Source organism: Pleurodeles waltl, chromosome 4_2, assembly GCF_031143425.1.
Source record: "Pleurodeles waltl isolate 20211129_DDA chromosome 4_2, aPleWal1.hap1.20221129, whole genome shotgun sequence".
Classification (NCBI taxonomy): domain Eukaryota; kingdom Metazoa; phylum Chordata; class Amphibia; order Caudata; family Salamandridae; genus Pleurodeles; species Pleurodeles waltl.
In genome coordinates this window covers 364,897,565-364,918,403 of record NC_090443.1, presented here as the reverse complement: position 1 = coordinate 364,918,403, position 20,839 = coordinate 364,897,565, and the positions used below count along the sequence as shown (strand labels likewise).

The window sequence follows — 20,839 nt, the reverse complement described above, 5'->3', positions numbered from 1 at the left end:
AGATTTTGTTTATGAAACAGTTTTAATTAAACACTCAAAGCTGCATCATGTTAATGGTCACTAAGAATAAGCATACGTCCAGTGCAAAAGATACCAACATAATACAGTCACCCTTACGTTTTAAAAGACCAATAGTCATTAGTTTAATCCCACTGGTGGCAAGGATGTACTAAAGGATTGAAATTGTTCCCCCACATTCCTCCTGCATCCCTATTAATGGCACCATGCTAAATGATTTCTAGCTAGGGCTTTTTTAATCTAAGGACAGTATTGTAAATGCGGAAATTATGCATTTGTTACTGTAATCATGTATTTATTTATATTTATTTATTTGTATAGTTCAATATACTAGCCCCAGTTTTGTCAGAGGAATTAATATGGATAGGAGGAGCAGCAATTATATGTATTTTATAAGAGTAGAGAGAGAGAAAAAGATAACCGGTCTTGCAAGCCACCTTGAACACGCATCAAACTTCTGTTGAAAGCCATGGCAGATCATATGCCACTAGTTATAATTAAATTTTCCTTCAGTAGATTGAATGTAGTTGTGGTACAAAAATTACACAACTCTATACCTACTCTGAAGATGTAATAGTGCTGTAACAAAAATGAAGAACAAGGTCCTCATTGTTAGTGTATATCAAACATCAGTGGAAAGGCCTTTTCAGGTCGTCTTTTGATTGTGCCTGTGCAAGTCCTCTTGTTTCATTTTTATATGCCCCCTATTATATATTATTAAGTCAAAATGGAACTGAATACATTTAAACTGCTTGGAGACAAGGGAAATATATTTCAATAATCAATCAAAATAACAAGAGGACTACTGGATACATGCCTTAAGCATTAATTTGGCATGAATATAAATGATAATTGAAAGGTGACTAATACATTTAGTATACATTGTAAAGAGGATCTGGGTTTTATTGACTTCAGACATTTTTATTGCTTAATGTAATGATGACTTGTGATAGTAACTTGTAAAGGCTATGCCTTCACAATAAAGTAAACTGGATTGACTCTATTTTCAGTTTTTCTGATCCTGTGCTATTGTTGTGACAGCCTAATGAAATGAAATAAATGTTACTGAAACCGGAAACAGATCGACCTTTGCTATTTCTCTGAAATGGATTGCACTTTACTACAGGTTCACAAATTAAAAAGTAATCCAAAAGGGTCACAACCAACATAAGAAAGATCATCATATTTAAACTCACAAGCCTCTCAGAGGAGGAAAGTTACACTTTTTCGGAATGGCCTTTCTTCACTGTGTCTTAGCATACTTGAGCTTACATCAACAATCAGGATAGGAGGAGGTCATCATTTACTTATTCAATGTTGTTTCATGTTATTGACTTGTTCCGAGTAGTTGAGAATCTCTGACCAAGTAGAGGTACTTACACCTATCCTCCAGTGTACCTCTGAACTCCTTCCCCTGAAAGAGGTTCGTTGCAACTAAAATGTAAACAAACTGCCAGCTATGTCTTGATGTACCTCTTCTACCGGGCAGAATCGTGTTACAACCAAAATCTGTGATCTTCACCACCATGCGGCTATCCACCACACAGTTTGTGGATTTAAGACGTCCATGGACCTCGGTTTTACTGGAGTGGAGGTAGGACATCCCCTGTGTGGAGGAGAGAGAGTTGTGACACTATATTAGTTTAAGCATGTGTCACATCTCACCATCTAGTACATAAAAGTGATAAGGACATTTCAATCCACAAAAAAAACATAACATGTTATGCACTGAAAACATACACAGAGTAAATGTGTAGGCTCACAGAAAATCTCTGTTTAACAAGACCAAAAAAAGGGTCCATCTTATTAATAAATAACACTATCATATAAAATGTATCTGCGTAGTCAGGAATCGTTTTGTGATTGAGAATTATGCATAAGAATAGCTCTTCGCTTATTTATTGATTCAGGGCCTCATAGTCTTCGAAAATATATAGAAATCTGCAATAGCTTTACAAAAACTTGTCTCTAAGGGGAAACATCCTCAACCACGTGTTGTAAGCAAAGCAGACGTTTCCCACGCAAGCATAACCATGCTTGCCTAAACAACATGTGGCTGTTTCTTTGCCTTAACCACACATGTGCTGAACTACGCATATGCATGGTTAAGGCACAGAAACAGCTGTGCTTTGTTTGGGAGAGCATGTGGTGAGGTAAGTGGGGCTGGGGCAAGGGTGGGGAATGGATTAAGGAATTGGGGTGAGTCGGTGGCTGGTGCGAGCTATTTAAAAAAAAAATTGGTGAGGAGTTTGGGTAATTTTTGTAAGGAATTAGGGTAGGGGTTGGGCTAGAGGCGGGAGTGATGCAGTGAAGTAAGTGGGGCTGGGGCAGGGGGTGGATTAAGGGATTGAGGTGGTTGGGGGCCTGGGGCGGACATTTTTTTTTTAAGGGTCGGCGTGGGGGATTTGGGTATTTTTTTGAGGGCTTAGGGCCGGGGTTGGTATATTTTTTTGGGGGGGCGGGAGTGGGGGGGGTTGTATATATTTTTTATTTAGGATGGAGGGGGGTAGTTTATTTTTAAAGGGGTGGGGGTGAGGGTTTAACCCCTTCGCTGCCAGGCCTTTTCCCCCTCCTGTGCCAGGCCTTTTTTTGCCTATTTGGAATAATGCTCGCTTAGGCCCTCATAAAGTTTTGTCCACATAAGCTTCCCATGCCAAATTTGCTTCCTGTTTTTGCCAACATCCTAGGGATTCTAGAGGTACCCAGACTTTGTGGGTTCCCCTGAAGGAGGCCAAGAAATTAGCCAAAATACAGTGAAAATTTCGTTTAAAAAAAAAAAATGGGAAAAAGGGCAGCAGAAGAGGGCTTGTGGTTTTGTCACTGAAAATGGCATCAACAAAGGGTTTACGGTGCTAACATCACCAGGTTCCCAGCTTTCAGGAACAGGCAGACGTGAATCAGAAAGCCCAATTTTCCAACAAAATTTTGGCATTTTACTGGGACATACCCCATTTTTACGATTTTTTTGTGCTTTCAACCTCCTTCCAGTCAGTGACAGGAATGGGTGTGAAACCAATGCTCGATCTGAGAAACCTAAACATTTCGGAAAAGTAGACAAAATTCTAAATTCAGCAATGGGTAATTTGTGTAGATCCTACAAGGGTTTCCTGCAGAAAATAACAACTGAAATAAAAAAAAATTTGAAATTGAGGTGAAAAAAAACAGGCATTTTTCTCTACGTTTTACCCTGTAACTTTTTCTTCCAATGTCAGATTTTTTAATGCAATACACTGTTACGTCCGCTGGACTCTTCTGGTTGCGGGGATATATAGGGCTTGTAGGTTCATCAAGAACCCTAGGCACCCAGAGCCAATAAATGAGCTGCACCTTGCAGTTGGTTTTCATTCTATACCGGGTATACAGCAATTCATTTGCTGAAATATAAAGAGCCAAAAAGAGGTATCAAGAAAACCTTTGTATTTCCAAAATGGGCACAAGATAAGGTATTGAGGACCAGTGGTTATTTGCACATCTCTGAATTCTGTGTTGCCCATACTAGCATGTGAATCACAGATCATTTCTCAAATAGACGTCTTTTTTACACTCTGCCTTACATTTGGAAGGAAAAAATGTAGAGAAAGACAAGGGGCAATAACACTTGTTTTGCTATTCTATGTTCCCCCAAGTCTCACGATAAAAATGGTACCTCACCTGTGTGGGTAGGCCTAGTGCCCGCGACAGGAAATGTCCCAAACACACAACGTGGACACATCACATTTTTCCACAGAAAACATAGGTGTTTTTTGCAAAGTGCCAACCTGTGGATTTTGGCCTCTAGCTCAGCCGTCACCTAGGGAAACCTACCAAACCTGTGCATTTTTTAAAACTAAAGACCTAGGGGAATCCAGGACGGGGTGACTTGTGGGGCTCTCACCAGGTTCTCTTACCCAGAATCCTTTGCAAACCTCAAAATTGGACTAAAAAAACACTTTTTCCTCACATTTCGGTGACAGAGAGTTCTGGAATCTGAGAGGAGCCACAAATTTCCTTCCACCCAGCGTTCCCCCAAGTCTACCGATAAAAATGGTACCTCACTTGTGTGGGTAGGCATAGTGCACGCGACAGGAAATGCTCCAAAACACAACGTGGACACATCACATTTTTATACAGAAAACAGAGGTGTTTTTTGCAAAGTGCCTACCTGTGGATTTTGGCCTCTAGCTCAGCCGGCACCTAGAGAAACCTACCAAACCTGTGCATTTTTTAAAACTAGAAACCTAGGGGAATCCAGGACGGGGTGACTTGTGGGGCTCTCACCAGGTTCTGTTACCCAGAGTCCTTTGCAAACCTCAAAATGTGGCTAAAAAAATACTTTTTCCTCACATTTCGGTGACAGAAAGTTCTGGAATCTGAGAGGAACCACAAATTTCCTTCCACTCAGCATTCCCCCAAGTCTCCCGATAAAAATGGTATCTCACTTGTGTGGGTAGGCCTAGTGACCGCGACAGGAAATGCCCCAAAACACAAAGTGGACACATCACATTTTCTCAAAGAAAACAGAGGTGTTTTTTGCAAAGTGCCTACCTGTGGATTTTGGCCTCTAGCTCAGCCACCACCTAGGGAAACCTACCAAACCTGTGCATTTTTAAAAACTAGAGACCTAGGGGAATCCAAGATGGGGTGACTTGTCGGGCTCTCACCAGGTTCTGTTACCCAGAATCCTTTGCAAACCTCAAAATGTGGCTAAAAACACTTTTCCCTCACATTTTGGTGACAAAAAGTTGTGGAATCTGAGACGAGCCACAAATTTCCTTCCACCCAGCGTTCCCCCAAGTCTCCCGATAAAAATGGTACCTCACTTGTGTGGGTAGGCATAGTGCCCGCGACAGGAAATGCTCCAAAACACAACGTGGACACATCACATTTTTATACAGAAAACAGAGGTGTTTTTTGCAAAGTGCCTACCTGTGGATTTTGGCCTCTAGCTCAGCCGGCACCTAGAGAAAACTACCAAACCTGTGCATTTTTGAAAACTAGAAACCTAGGGGAATCCAGGACGGGGTGACTTGTGGGGCTCTCACCAGGTTCTGTTACCCAGAGTCCTTTGCAAACCTCAAAATGTGGCTAAAAAAATACTTTTTTCCTCACATTTCGGTGACAGAAAGTTCTGGAATCTGAGAGGAGCCACAAATTTCCTTCCACCCAGCATTCCCCCAAGTCTCTCGATAAAAATGGTACCTCACTTGTGTGGGTAGGTCTAGTACCCGCGTCAGGAAATGCCCAAACACAAAGTGGACACATCACATTTTCTCAAAGAAAACAGAGGTGTTGTTTGCAAAGTGCCTACCTGTGGATATTGGCCTCTAGCTCAGCCGCCACCTAGGGAAACCTACCAAACCTGAGCATTTTTGAAAACTAGAGACCTAGGGGAATCCAAGATGGGGTGACTTGTCAGGCTCTCACCAGGTTCTGTTACCCAAAATCCTTTGCAAACCTCAAAATGTGGCAAACAAAATACTTTTTCCTCACATTTCGGTGACAGAAGGTTCTGGAATCTGAGAGGAACCACAAATGTCCTTCCACCCGGTGTTCCCCCAAGTCTCCCGATAAAAATGGTACCTCACTTGTGTGGGTAGGCCTAGTGCGCCCCGACAGGAAATGCCCCAAAATACAAAGTGGACACATCACATTTTCTCAAAGAAAACAGAGGTGTTTTTTGTAAAGTGCCTACCTGTGGATTTTGGCCTCTAGCTCAGCCGCCACCTAGGGAAACCTACCAAACCTGTGCATTTTGTAAAACTAAAGACCTAGGGGAATCCAAGATGGGGTGACTTGTCGGGCTCTCACCAGGCTCTGTTACCCAGAATCCTTTGCAAACCTCAAAATGTGGCTAAAAAAACACTTTTTCCTCACATTTCGGTGACAGAAAGTTCTGGAATCTGAGAGGAGCCACAAATCTCCTTCCACCCAGCGTTCCCCCAAGTCTCCCGATAAAAATGGTACCTCACTTGTGTGGGTAGGCCTAGTGCCCGCGACAGGAAATGCCCCAAAACACAAAGTGGACACATCACATTTTCTCAAAGAAAAAAGAGGTGTTTTTTTGTAAAGTGCCTACCTGTGGATTTTGGCTTCTAGTTCAGCCGCCACCTAGGGAAACCTACCACACCTGTGCATTTTTGAAAACTAGAGACCTAGGGGAATGCAAGATGGGGTGACTTGTCGGGCTCTCACCAGGTTCTGTTACCCAGAATCCTTTGCCAACCTCAAAATGTGGCTAAAAAAACACTTTTTCCTCACATTTTGGTGACAGAAAGTTCTGGAATCTGAGAGGAGCCACAAATTTCCTTCCACCCAGCGTTCCCCCAAGCCTCCTGATAAAAATGGTACGTCACTTGTGTGGGTAGGCCTAGTGCCCGCGACAGGAAGTGCCCTAAAACACAAAGTGGACACATCACATTTTCTCAAAGAAAACAGAGGTGTTTTTTGCAAAGGGCCTACCTGTGGATTTTGGCCTCTAGCTCAGCCTCCACATGGGGAAACCTACCAAACCTGTGCATTTTTTAAAACTAGAGACCTTGGGGAATCCAAGATGGGGTGACTTGTCAGTTACCCAGAATCCTTTGCAAACCTCAAAATGTGGCTAAAAAAAACACTTTTTCCTCACATTACGGTGACAGAAAGTCTGGAATCTGAGAAGAGCCACAAATTTCCTTCCACCCAGCGTTCCCCCAAGTCTCCTGATAAAAATGATACCTCACTTGTGTGGGTAGGCCTAGTGCCCGCGACAGGAAATGCCCCAAAACACAACGTGGACATATCAAAATTATCAAATAGAAAACTACCTGTTTTTGTGGGGGGGTGGGGCACCTGCGTTCTTGGTCCTGGGCTCAGCAGCCATCCTGGGAATCCTACCAAACCCCGACATTTCTGAAAACTAGACACCCGAGGGAGTCAAGGGAGGTGTGACTTGCGTGGATCCCCCAATATTTTCTTACCCAGAATCCTCAGCAAACCGCAAATTTAGCTAAAAAGTCAAATTTTTCCCACATTTCTGTGTGGGATCACTGCACCGGGACAAATTTCCTACCACCCAACGTTTCCCTCAGTCTCCCGGTAAAAATGATACCTCACTTGTGTAGGTGGGCCATGTGTTTGTGACAGGGAAGAGCCAAAACACGTTGAAATTGAGGGGGAACCAAAGTGGGTCCAAAAGGGCAGTTTGAAAAAAAAAACATTTTAGGCTGACAAGTGCAGCAGAACTTTTATCTGTATACATGAGACAATGCTGGGTGGTAGGAATTTTGTGGATTACTGCAGATTCCAGAAGGTTTCATCACAAAAATGTGGGGAAAATATGTGCTTTCCAGCAAAGTTGCAGGTTTGCAGGGCATTGTGGGTAAAGAAATGGTGCGGGGTGCATGTGAAGCATACCACCCTGGAATCAACTAGATGTTTAGTTTTCAGATGTGTCTAGGTCTTGTGGATTTTTCTACATGGCAGCGTCCCAAAGTAAAAAAAAGTGCAGCCCTCACCATTCCAGGTGGGACTATTTTGAGAGTTACCAAGCTCTCATGGTCCAAATGTAAAACAAAAACCAAAATTAATCAAATGACCTCTTGCTTGCCATGGGATAAAATGTTTTAGTGTGCGGGGAGTGCTGAAAGACTGTTAGCCCCTTCAGTTCGGGTGGGGGCATAACCAGGCCCATACCATTTTCTTATTCCCTGGCATCTAGTAGACTTTCTGTCCCCCCGGGGTGTGGATCGGGGGTAATTGCCCAGTCTGACCACTGGTGGGCAAAACAACTTTGGCCCCATTTATTTGGGGTGGGAGTATGGCCATACCCCCAACCTCTTATTTTGAAAAAAAGTCTTCCCTGGCCTCTGGTGGGCTTTCTGCCCCCCTTTGGGGCAGACAGGCCTTCCAAAATAGGCCAGTCTGCCCCCAAGGGGGCAATTATGGCCAACAGTAATGTGCCCCCATGGGGAGAGACCCTTGCCCAAGGGGCTGCCCCCTCCAAACAAAACACACACATACACACACACCAATCCATGGTGTCTAGAGGTTTCTGCCCCCTTTGGGGGCAGATTGGCCTAACAAAAATAGGCTGACCTGCCCCCAATGGAGAAATGGCCTAAATACAATTTGCCCCCCAGGGGAGCGACCCTTGTCTAAGGGGTCTCTCCCCATACATAAAAACATAAAGTAAATAAAAAAAATATATATATCCCTAGTGTCTAGAGGTTTCTGCCCCCACTGGGGCAGATCTGCCTAATTATATTGGGGGACAGAAATGGCCTAGAAATAATTTGCCCCCGGGGAGTGGCCCTTGCCCAAGGGGCCGCTCCCCTTACTTGAAATAGCCCCCACAAAAAAATATTCCCTGGTGTCTAGTGGTTTCTGCCATATATAATAATTTTAGGCCGATCTGGGGGGGGGGGCAGAAATGGCAAGAAATAAATTTCCCCCCCCGAGGAGCGGCCCTTGCCAAAGGGGCCGCTCCCCTTATTTCAAATAACTAGACTGGTGTCTAGTGGCATTTGTGCTGCCCGATCGCATCGGGGAGTCAGAAACGCCTAAGGGGTTGCTCCCCAAACATAAAAAAACCCAAACAAAACAATAAATAATATTTTCCCTGGTGTCTAGTGGATTTCTGCCCCCCCCGGGGGCAGATCGGCCGATAAATGCCAAGAAATAAATTGCCCCCTGAAGAGCGGCCCTTGCCCAAGGGGCCGCTCCCCTTATTTCAAATAACAAAAAAAAAAAATCCCTGGTGTCTAGTGGCATTTCTGGTGGCCAATTGCATCGCAATCGGGCAGCAGAAATTTTTCTTTGAAGCCTGAAAGGAGAGGAAAGGCCTTTCCTCTCCTTTCAGGCTTCTCTGCCCCCTCCACGTGATCAGAGGAGAAATGCTTTGCATTTCTCCTCCGATCGGGCGCTGGAAGCTGAGCTTCCAGTGCCAGAGGGAAGGCCTCTGATGAGGTCCTGACGTCATCAGACGCCACGGGGGGTACGGGGGCCAGGGGTGGAAGGGGAAGCGATTCCCCTTCCATCCCTTCCCAGGGGAGGGGGGTGTCTGGCCACTGGGGGGAGCCATAGCAGGATGAGGTGAACCGGCGCCTTGGATGAGATCACCTCGTCCTGGGCACCGAACCGGTTAAGGAAGGGAGGGAGGAGGGAGGAGAGAAGAGGAGGAAGGATCGGGAGAGGACATGGTGAGGTAAGTGGGGTTAGGGTAGGACTGGTGGATAGTTTTTTTTTAGCGGTGGGGTGGATTTAGGGCTTAGGGTGGGTGGGAGCGCTGGGGAACTTTAGGTAAAGTTTTTAGGGGTGGGGATTGTTTTTTTTTTTTTTACGGCTCAGGGTGGGTGGGGGTTTGGGGTAATTTAGTTCTTAGGGGTTGGAGGGTGGGGGGGTCGGGATAGTTTATTAGTTTATTTCTTTTAGGGCTTTTTGGGGTAGTTTACTTATTAGGGGCAAGGTTTTAGGGCTCAGGGCGAGTGGGGGATATTGTGGTAGTTTAGTTTTTAGGGGTGGGGGTTGGGGTCGTTTTTTTTTTAGGGCTCAGGGTGGGTGGGGTGGTCGGGTAGTTTATTTTTAGGAGTGAGGGAGTCAGAATAGTTTTTTTTTTAGGGCTCAGGCGGGTAGGGGATGTCGAGGTAGTTTACTTTTATAGGGTCCGGATAGTTTTTTTAAAGATTTAGGGCAGGTCGGGGTACTTTATTTTGTTGGGGTGAGGGTGGGGGTGTTGGGATAGTTTTGCTTTTAGGGCGAGTGGGGAGGTTGGGATAGTTTCGGTTTTAGGGGTGGGGTTGTTTTGGGCCTCAGGGCGCGTGGGGGGTGGTATGATAGAACCACGCATGTCGTTTTGCATGCCATTTCTACACATGCCTTTACTAGTCATGATTTTACAACAAAAATTAGTTGTAAAAGCATGCGTGGAAATAACCCAGTCGTTGTTCTGACCGCATTGTTAAGACATGCGTGGTTCCATCATACATTTCTTTATAAACTTCAACTTGTGACACACCCATGCGCCAGCTATAAAGAAATAACATTTGAGGTCACAAAGCCTGCTGCCAGAGCCTGCTTTTTGATATGTTTAATTTGCACAACAGACTCTATTTTTAATCTTCATGTTTGCAAACATGATCCCTCTTTCATATTGAAAGAGCTATGCAGCAAGGCTTTAAGTGGATTGTGGAAAAGGTGATGATGTTACCATGTATGTTTAGGAATAAAGTACCCCCTTCCATATATGATAAGGATATTACAAGTCATCTCAAAGTTCCATACCCTTATAAAGTAACTCAGCCTTTGGCCTCATTCCTCTATATGTCATGGATCTTGCAATAACATAATGTACAGCAGGGTGTACGTGAGCCTCTATTTTAAGTTTTAATTGTCAAATCAACTTTAAAATAATTTAACATGCCTGTCGTTAGTCACTGAAAGTAATGAGCACATTCCACCAGATCAATGTCCAAAAACAGCTGTACTTGAGCACAATGTCCAGCAAACTGAATTACTGAAGCATCAGGTATTCAAGACCAAGAATTTCAGACCAATAATGTTTATCACACACCTTATTGTGAAAATTGACGAATGAGGCAGATGAAGGCAATGAATGGTGTTAACCCTATGCTTCTGAGATGACCAATATCTTTTCCAAGATGTGAACTTCACAATGCAATAGAATCCTGAAAAAAGTAATACTACTGCAAATCGAATTTCCAAATGTTTCTTTTAAGACGGATACACTTTTCTGAGAAAGAAGAGGGGGTCTTCCCCTTAGATTTTGCTGTGGAGAAATCCATGTGTCCCCATTATAGAACAGAATTTTTCATACTGTTTGTAATATTTTTTTACCTTGACTGAAGGCTTGCCCTGACTATGTTTTCCAAAAATACTCACATGTTCCATTTTATGTTAATTTACCCTAAGCCTACAAACGGATGTAATAGTGAAGGTGTCATGAATGTAGCCAGCCTTTGGATCATTGACGTATAAAGTATAAATGAGGTCTCTTCCACGTCGGAGTTCTCCGCCCCAATTTAGAAACCTCCACAGTTGTAAACTTACTATTAACTTGGACTTTGTGAATAGCACAAACATAGTACACCTACATAAATTAAAGGTTTTTCTAAAAACTATCTTCCAAAGGGGTATTATATGTTATCAATGAGATGCAGAGGAATATGGCTTGCAGACTTCACCACCTGAAATGTTTAAGCCCAGACTGATGATATTTCCTCAGCAATTCCCAACCCATTACCCTGATAGGACACTTGGTGGCCTCTCAGAAAAGTAATCATTTGAGAGCGAGAGAGAGAAAAAGAGAGCGAGAGAGAGAGAGAGACTCTGCCGAGAATGACATTGAATAGCTATTCTGGTGATGCTGGAGGTGGTTGAGCACTTTCCTGTAAGAATGTTTTTCTTCCTGTAGGAGCACCTGAATGGTACACTGTGCATGTTTTTACTATCAAGCTGCTAAATACAATTATAATTAATATAGTTTTATAGTAGTTGGGGGTACCTGCGTACCATAAGGACATTAGGCAGGTAAATGAGAAGAGATCCTGCACTGGTCTGCCTCCACAGATGTGAGTGTCTTCATATTATTTCAGGCTTGATGTTGGAAATCCCTCATAAAGACTTAATGAGAGTCAATTGGATCTCATAGGAGTTGATGATACCTTTAATCCTGTGTAGTTTGGTGGGTACGGGTAATAGGGAAAGACTTGATTACCATACATGCTTGAAAAATTCTCCAAAAAGAAAGTCACAATTTCCAATGCTGTTCCAGGCTTATGCCACTCAAATTATGTAATTTTATGGGACCCTCTCTCCCTGCAGTGCAGAAGCAAAAGAAGGAAACATTACACACCTGAAGTCCTAGTTCTGCATGGTAGGTATCTTCATTGAAGTCATAAACATTGAATAATTTCTCACAGCCTGCATGAATCCTGGGACACCTTCTTTAATATATATTTACACTTTAGGAAAATGAAATTGAAGACTGTTCATCACTGAAAATAAATTTCCATAAAGTCTGAGTGTAGGCTTTCAGCGATGTCTTTTTCTCCTGAATTGTTGAAGAAATGTGGGAAAACTCTAATATAGCCTTTGAATGCTCAACTCTTTGTCATGGAAAAAGGCTGCCTGTGTACAAACAGCATGAAGAGATAATGCAACCTGATAGGCTACCACCGATAGGAGCTCAAAAAACCTGTACCTTTAAGAAATTCAGAAGCACCCAATCCCACAATGCACTGTAGTGGCAGTTTGCCTCTGGGTGTCATTCGTTTTTACGTGAAGAACACAATACATATGCTCTGGCAGTTGGGGAGGAGGGAGGGTCGTTTTTGACTTCAATGAAGATACCTATGATACAGAACTAGGACTACTGGTATGCAATTTACCTTCTGCATCGTAGGCTCTTCATTGAAAGTCATACATTTTGAATAGAGTACCAAGTTGAAGGATGAGTATGCACTAAGTATCTTATATGCGTTTGCTCTAATAGTCGCACTTAAGTGAACCATCACCTCAAGTCGAAATCCTGGAATTATTTAAACAGATTCCTCAACATTTTTTGCCTGAACTTTGCTTCAGTTTGAGTGTCTTTGTCTAGACAATAATGTCTTGTAATGGTGTGTACAGATCTCCAAGTAGCTGCCTTACAGATATCCAAGATTGGAACCTGTCTGACCCAAGCTGTGGCTGCTGCCCTCACTCTTGTAGAGTGAGCTTTAGGTTTGCCTGGCAAACGTGTATTAGCAATTTGATAGCACAAAAAATACACAAAACTATTCATGTTGCTATCGGTTATTTTGAAGTAGCTGAGCCTTGTCTTAAAAAGTCATAGTTTATCAAAAGTTGGCTCAACTTCCTTAAAACTTTCAACTTATCTAAATAGAAACACAGCACTCTTTTAACATTAAGAGAATGCAGATGTCTCTCCACTGCTTTAGCAGTTTTTGGAAAAAATGTAGGAATTGTGATAGATTGGCTAATATGAAAATCTGAGACCACTTTAGGTACAAAGGAAGGGTGTGCATGCAAAGCTTCTCTCTTATGATGTAAAATTGTGAATGGTTCTGAAGATGACAAAATCTGTAACTGACTAGTTTCACGTGCAGAGGTAATGGCTATCAAAAAGGCCGTTTTCCATGACAAATGTTATAATGTTGATTAATGGATGGGTTCCAATGGTGGGCCCATCACCTTTGATAGTACCAAGTTTAACTCCCAAGGAGGAGAAGGTCTCCTAAATGGAGGAAAAACTTTTTCAAGTCCTTCCAAAAAATCTTTGACCATAAGACTCTTGAAGAAAGATGGTTGCTTTGGAGATTTTCAGTATGCAGTAATAGCTGCTAAGTGGGCCTTAATAGACAAGGATTGTAAACATGACCTGCCTAAATGAAGAAAGTACAGGAGAATGATATTCCCTTATTCATTAATAGTGGTTGTGGCTGTTGTTTCAACACCACATACAAAACCGTTTCCACTTGCGGGCATACCATGATTGTGTTGACGGTTGCTTTGAGTCTTTAAGAATGTTCATACAATCTTCGGGAAGATTTAGATAACCGTATCAATTGATTTCAGGAGGCATGCTGCCAAAATCAAGGATTGGATCATGGGATACAAATCTTGGCCCTGAAGCCTGGATAGGAGATCCGGCCTGAATGGATGGCACCTGTGATGTGCTATGGATAATCCGGTGCAATTAGAATTATTCTGATCTTTGATTTACATCATTTCTTGATTACTTGTGGCATGAGTGGAATAGGTGGAAAAGCTCAGAAACATGGAGTTGACCAGTTTATCAAAAGGGTATTGCCCAGAGACTGTGGTTCTGGCACCCTGAACATAAAGTCTCTGCTTTTTTTGTTTTGTACTGTGGCAAATAAATCTAACTTTGGTACCCCCATTCCTTGAAGATGTCTTTTACTACCTCCTCTTTGAGAACCCACTTGAGATTTTCTTTGTGAAACTGACTGAGGAAGTCTGCTTCTACGTTTTGGATTACCAGAATCTGGAAGGCTGTAATTGATAACCCTCTTGCTAGTTCCCAATGCCACGTTGACTGAGCTTGGAGTTATAATTGTCTTGTTCCGCATTGTTTGTTGACATAGTACATAGTAGTGGTATTGCCTGTTTGAGACATCAGATCTTTGGAAGTGAGAGACAGAAGAAAAGGCTTGAGAGCTACGTGTACAGCTTTGAGCTCTAACAAATGTATGTGATAAGACTCATTTTGAGACCAACGCCCTTGAATTGTGACGTGGTCCGTATGTGCACCCCATCCTGATAGTGAGGCATCTATCATGATAGTGTGTGAGGGTGTTTACTTCTAAAAGGGTAGTCCTGTGAGATTTGGTCCACCAGGTGAGAGACTGACGTGCACTCTCTGTTACGCATATTCAACCTTACCAACAACACGTTCTTTGTGACCACTGATCCTTTAGGCAAATCTGTAAAGGTCTAATGAAGAGTAGTGCATTTAGAACTATGATTATGTAGGATGCCATTAATCCCAGAAGGGATGCTATCTGATGGAGAGTTGGTTTGACTTGCTGCACTAACTGTACACTTTTTGTCTAGATTGATGATACTCTCTCCATCAAAGGAAATTTGAGGTGGAATAAGGTGATCTTGATCTTGACTTTGATCTGGAGCGTGAGAGGGTCATGAATCCTGTATCAGAAGGCATCCCTGGTGGTGAGTTCTAATCGAAGATGGAACTTTCCATTTTCTAATAGGAATCATGGACATGGCTTTTGAAAACCTTTCCACTGGAGACAGATCCAAAGGGCATACGGGAATCTGTAAAGGATTGTCCGCTGGTATTCTGGGCCTTATAGGAGGAAGCAAAGTATCCAATTGAGCCAACTGAGCCCTCTGGGTGCTGAGAGACAGATGAATGAGTAGAAGGAGTCCTTGACCATTCTAGAGAAGAGAATAGGCTGACTTGAGGTACTCTTGATGTCGAGAGAGGTGAGATTGACATCATGCAAGACTTCTTTGCTGGAATTGGCGTTGTTGATAGATAAAGATGTGTTTTTGATGTCCAATCAGTCTACGTCTTTGACGTTGAGTGATGTGACTTTGACAATGTACGGTGGGTTCTTGATCGTGACTTTTTGACGCTGACTGAAAATGTGACAGCAGTGAAGGTGGCATTGTCATGGTCTTCAGCATTGACAGTGGTGATAACAATCTTGCCTCCGATTAGGACGCCGAGCAGTGATGATGGTGTGTCGACATTGACCCTTCCTTGGATGGCGAACAAGACAAGGCCAAACCTCTCCAAGGCGATATTGATGTTCTTGATGTCCGTGAATGGCATAGATTAGAGTGGCGTTGATGCCGTTGTCGAGAAGGAGATTTCCTGACTTGAGATCTCCCTCTGTGGGAGTCCATACCTGTTACAACACTTTTCCAAAGATTAGTGGGAGGACGATTTTTCCATGCTTTTTCTTTTCTTTCTCACTTCTTTTACCTTCATGTCTTGCATCAAACCACACAGTCTGATGCCCTCTCTGCCCTTAAGCATCCTTTTGGACATTTTTTGACAATCGTCACATCCTTTTGTGTGGTGTGAAAGTGAAAGACACACCACACAGACTTTATGAGCATCTGAGCTCACCTTCTTTCTTCCACACAATGGGCATTTGGGGAAAAGTGAAGGCATTCTTGTCAGGAATAGAAAAAATGAATTTACTTGACAAAGGGGATGTTACATTTTTTAGATCTTTTTTTTTTACAAGTGCTGAATATCAAGAGAAAATATTTTCAAGGTCTGAAAAACACCAGAGGTGTTCAGCAATCCTAGCTGAAAGAGCCAGAAAAAAAGAACTGACATTCACAGGCAAACCGCCACTACTGTGCATTGTGGAATAGAGTGCTCCTGAGGTTCTTGTATGTACAGGCTTCTTTTTTAGCTCCTGTCAGTGGTAGCCTATCAGCCTGCATTTTCTCTTCATGCTGTTTGTACACAGGGAACCTTTTTCCATGACAAAGGGTTGAGCATTTAAAGGCTATATTAGAGTTTTTCAACAATTCTTCTACAACTTTCAGAAAGATAATACATCACTGACAGACTACACTGAGACTTTATGGAAAATCATTTCCAGTGATGAACATTCTTCAAGTTTATTTTCCTAACATGTACATATATATTAAAGAAGGTGTTCCCTGCAGGAAATCATTCAAAGTTTATGACTATCCTATGATGCAGTCGTGAAGATACCACTCATTAAATACCTTTATGTATACGAAACACAGAAGTGTGATTTTACATTGGTGAATTGTGCCCTGAGTGGGCCTGGGCAAAATTTTTTATTAAATTATGCCACGTAATTCGTGTAACTTTGGGAAATCCGAGTTATGCTTGTCACATAAAATTCCTGAAAATATCCTGTTACCCTAAGTCTATCTCTGCTGTTTGCAGCAAAATTCTAGCACAGGAGCACAGAAACAGCGTGAACAAACAGAACATGAGTGGCTGTTGTTTATGAGTGGCAAATGTATTTTTCACACAACTTTTTTTGGAGCAAAGTACATTGGTCCTTGTGTCAAAAACTGATGGGAGGACGCATTTTGCTCTAAAATATATCACAAAATGACTAAATTGCATTTTGCGTCCTAAACTGGCTTGACTTGCTATTTCGTTTTAGATCTGCATATGAATGAATGAACAGATTTTTTTAGTTTGTTGTCTAGAATTTGTATGACATAGATAGCTCAAACACAGAAACATGTAACTCAGCACAAAAAAGTTTGTTCTTTAGAAAAATCTACACCGAATTGTGAAAATTATGAATGAAAGACAGTGTAATGCAAAATGTATATTTGATAAATATCGTGCAGGTTTCTTTCAGTTATTTTTTTTAGTGCTGAAGATTTCTTGTTTATTTCCGAAGCATTCCTGTGGCTGAACACTGCGATTATGCTTTAAATTGTGGCCCTGTCTCTAAATAACAAAAAGATTACTGTAACCAACATACAAAATAGACATGGAATACAACTCTATATTGCAACTGAATGAAGTACTAAGGGGCATATTTATACTCCGTTTGCGCCGGAATTGCGTCGTTTTTTTTGACGAAATTTCGACGCAAAACTAACTCCATATTTATACTTTGGCGTTAGACGCGTCTAGCGCCAAAGTCCATGGAGTTAGCGTCATTTTTTAGCGTGGACACCTACTTTGCGTTAATTATATGCAAGGTAGGCGTTCCCGTCTAAAAAATCGACTCCGAGGCATGTACGTCGGATTTATACTCCCGGGCAAAATTCACGCCCGGGAGTGGGAGGGTAAAAAAAAATGATGTACGGCCGCTTTTGCGCCGTTTTTTAGCGCCTGCAAAAGGCAGGCGTTAAGGGACCTGTGGGCTCTGAAGGAGCCCAGAGGTGCCCTCCCATGCCCCCAGGGACACCCCCTGTCACCCTTGCCCACCCCAGGAGGACACCCAAGGCTGGAGGGACCCATCCCAGGGACATTAAGGTAAGTACAGGTAAGTGTTTTTTTTTTTTAAATTATGGCATAGGGGGGCCTGATTTGTGCCCCCCTACATGCCACTATGCCCAATGACCATGCCCAGGGGACAGAAGTCCCCTGGGCATGGCCATTGGGCAAGGGGGCATGACTCCTGTCTTTGCTAAGACAGGAGTCATTTCTATGGGGGTTGGGAGTGAAAAAAAATGGCGCAAATCGGGTTGAGGCGAAAAAATTGCCTCAACCTGACTTGCCCCATTTCTTGACGCCCAAGCCCCATATCCCCCTATGCCGGCGCTGCCTGGTGTACGTCGTTTTTTTTAACGCACACCAGACGGCGCCGGCGGCTAACGCCGGCTAACGTCATTCAATAAATACGGCGCCCGCATGGCGCTTCAGAATGGCGCTAGCCGGCGCTAATTTTTTTGACGCAAAACTGCGTTAGCGCAGTTTTGCATCAAAAAGTATAAATATGGGCCTAAGGGAATTAGGGGTAGGAGTAGGGAATTGACTTGACGAAGCTAACAGATAGAAGGTTGTATTCGGCAGTTCTTTGTACTGTGTTGCATTAAGTTGAAAGAAAGCTTTTAATTGTGAAAACTTGAATTTTATTGCATTTATTAAATTTAATGTACATTAAGTCATCACTATACAATCATGCATAAGACATACTCCCATATGCTCATTTTGTGTAAATCCAACACATTTTCCCAGAGTTATGAACATCTTAGTGACGTGAGGCAAACTGCGAAAGTTTGTTTGCAGACGTTAGGTTAAATTTAAGCAATATTATCCAAAGGAGACGGCACTCCCAGGTACTTATTGACTAGGGTGTTCCCGCAGGGATCCCCATTATAGTGCAATAGTACTCAGTTCCAGGTGGCATACTAGTATACTACAGAAGCCACCACAAGTACTTTCCAGTAACCTCTAGGTGCCCCAGGACATGGGGAAACCATCTGACAGTACGACAGGAAGTAGGTTACCTGTAGGCATATGAATGTAATTCTAATTCATCATTTGGGTCATCAGTTCCGGCACTGTAGACAAAGGAGGTAAGTTAACCCACACAACACTGGTGACCAGGATCAGGCAAGGAACTTAATGTATGATCATTGACCCTAACAGAGAGGACCCAGGAAGACATCAGGCAAACTTATACACACACTGATGTGCTAACACACATAATGCTAATTAATATTGTGCAAATGAACTCAGAGCAGCCACACTTCCACTGACAAGTTTTCATCTTTGATGCCTCTGACATATTTGGCAAATAATTAAAAGATACAGTGAAGGTTTTTCAAGTGTACTTATAATGTAAAGCAACATAGCTGAACACAATTTAATAAGTTTACCATTAATTGAAATTAAAGTAAGAAAAGTGGAATGAAAATAAGGAAATTAAAGATGGATTCTGTAGCTTACTTTTCTGATGTGTATATGTTCAGTGAATTGGCAATATAGAAATTCAAATGTGAAGATGATTCACAAATTTACAAATCAAAGTAGGCATCCTGACCGAGTTAATCAACAAAGGAATCAGTCAGGGAGATAACTAAGCAAAGGGGGGTAAGAGATTATTGCCAAATGATGGCCTCTTATGTCTGGAAATGCAGCACGTCTAGAGGCAGAGATTCTCAATGCTGATGGACACAAATGTTTCAGTCTGTATTATGATTCTGATGACCCTCATTTCATCTGAGCATGGACCTGTTGTTTTGGTGAAACCATGAGAGAGGTTAGAAGGCAGACTTGGGAAAAGTATGGATTTTGTGCCTGGACATAAATAAGCACATGGTTTTGTAGCTGTCACTCTTTTGTGTTGGTGTGTGGTTCAGAGAGATGTGGACTATCTACTGATACTGATAGGATGCCAATAGCTAATCAGGATAGTTCTAACACAGGAATATGTTATGGTTGAAATGGTGGCCAGTACGATTTCTGTAGTTTCTACATTCTGATTGACCATACTTTCAACTAATCAGAACAGGGTCAGGCTTTTGGTTAGGACTATAACAAATATGCTGTGACTCCTGTGCAGGCTAGTAATCTCACAGAAGTCCGTCTGCTATTCACTGTTTGTTTTTTAGTAAGTGGCAGTGGCAAGCAGATCCCCTGAAAAAGGCAGCTTTGCTTCAGGATTTGCTTCCTCTTGACATAAAGTAAAAGAAATTGAACCAATATCTGTAAGCAGGCAGCATGAGAATCATGACATAAATGTTGATGACTCCGTCATTTCCTTCTCTATCTCTAGGTCTCCGCTTACCTTGGCAATGTCGTACAACACCGATATTTTAAACTCCCAGTCCATGAAGGTGCCATCAGGATAAGATATTCTATCGTTAAGGACATCCTAAAAAGTGAGAAAAGACAGTTGAAGGTCACCGAATTAAAACTGTTCTTCTCATGCAATACAAAATGACTGGTTCTTTTCCCCAATGTATGTAAAAATGGCTAACGGAACCTAGAAAAGTCTCACGAAGAGGAGGAGCTTGGTGGTGGGACGATAATAAGTATATACATGTGTGAAAGGTAATGTTTTATTATTTGTCAGTATTAATGGTATGTAACACCTTTCTTAAGGGAGGAAAGGTACTGAGCGCAGGCGCTGGTAACTCAACAAGGAATTTTTTTCAAGAGAATTCATTCAAGGTCCATTTTTGGTCTGCTGGTGTTTTTCCTGATTGAAAGTTTTGCCTGAAAAATACAGAGAGAACAACCCAGCTTACCCTTCCTTTATGAAGACCGTAAGATGACAAAACACGGAATCCTTAGCAATCGTATTAAAAGTAATATTCCCTGAGCTTTTGGCTGTGATTGCCGGTGGATGTTAAAAACATGTTTTTAAGGGTCTCTTCTTCTTGAGAGAGCTATTTTATCATACACTTGACTATTTTACTGAGAAAAGTTAACTGCTTGCTCTGCTTCTACCACACTTACAGAGGAGGAGAGGAGAGGATGAGGCAACCACTAAACCAGCTGACCAAGGATGGGGTTCTAAATGTTAGATCCTCAGTTAACAAGGCTGTTTTGTTGCATGGTCGTCTGGTTAAATGAAATCTGATTTCTTGGGTATTACAGAAATCTTTCTTGAGTCTAGATGGAGGGGTTTGCTGGACACATTAGTTCTACAACACTTTCATGTAGGTTGTAAGAACCTTGAGGGAAAGAGTGGTAGGAGCTTGGTTGTTAATTCACGCTGCATTAAAAGCCAAAAGTTGAACATTGAACTCAACATTTATTTTGAACATCTAGTTGTGAAAAAAATCTGGTTACAATGCCTCTTTTTGTTAGGCAATAATTACTGAGGGAAGGGGCTAGCAGACAGTTTTCTACAGTATTCTGCTAACTCCCTGAATAGATTAAAAGGTA

General features: G+C 42.3%; 1 protein-coding gene across 1 annotated transcript in view; it reads right to left on the bottom strand.

Annotated features, from left to right (window-relative positions):
• Positions 1–20,839, bottom strand: part of LOC138292721 (guanylyl cyclase C-like) — a 453,160-nt gene that overhangs the window by 117,618 nt on the left and 314,703 nt on the right. Inside the window, exons 16-17 of the mRNA XM_069231453.1 lie at positions 19,734–19,820; positions 1,492–1,624 (exon numbers count right to left, since the gene is read on the bottom strand). Coding sequence (XP_069087554.1) covers positions 1,492–1,624; positions 19,734–19,820 — 220 coding nt within the window. The remainder of the gene's footprint in view (positions 1–1,491; positions 1,625–19,733; positions 19,821–20,839) is intronic.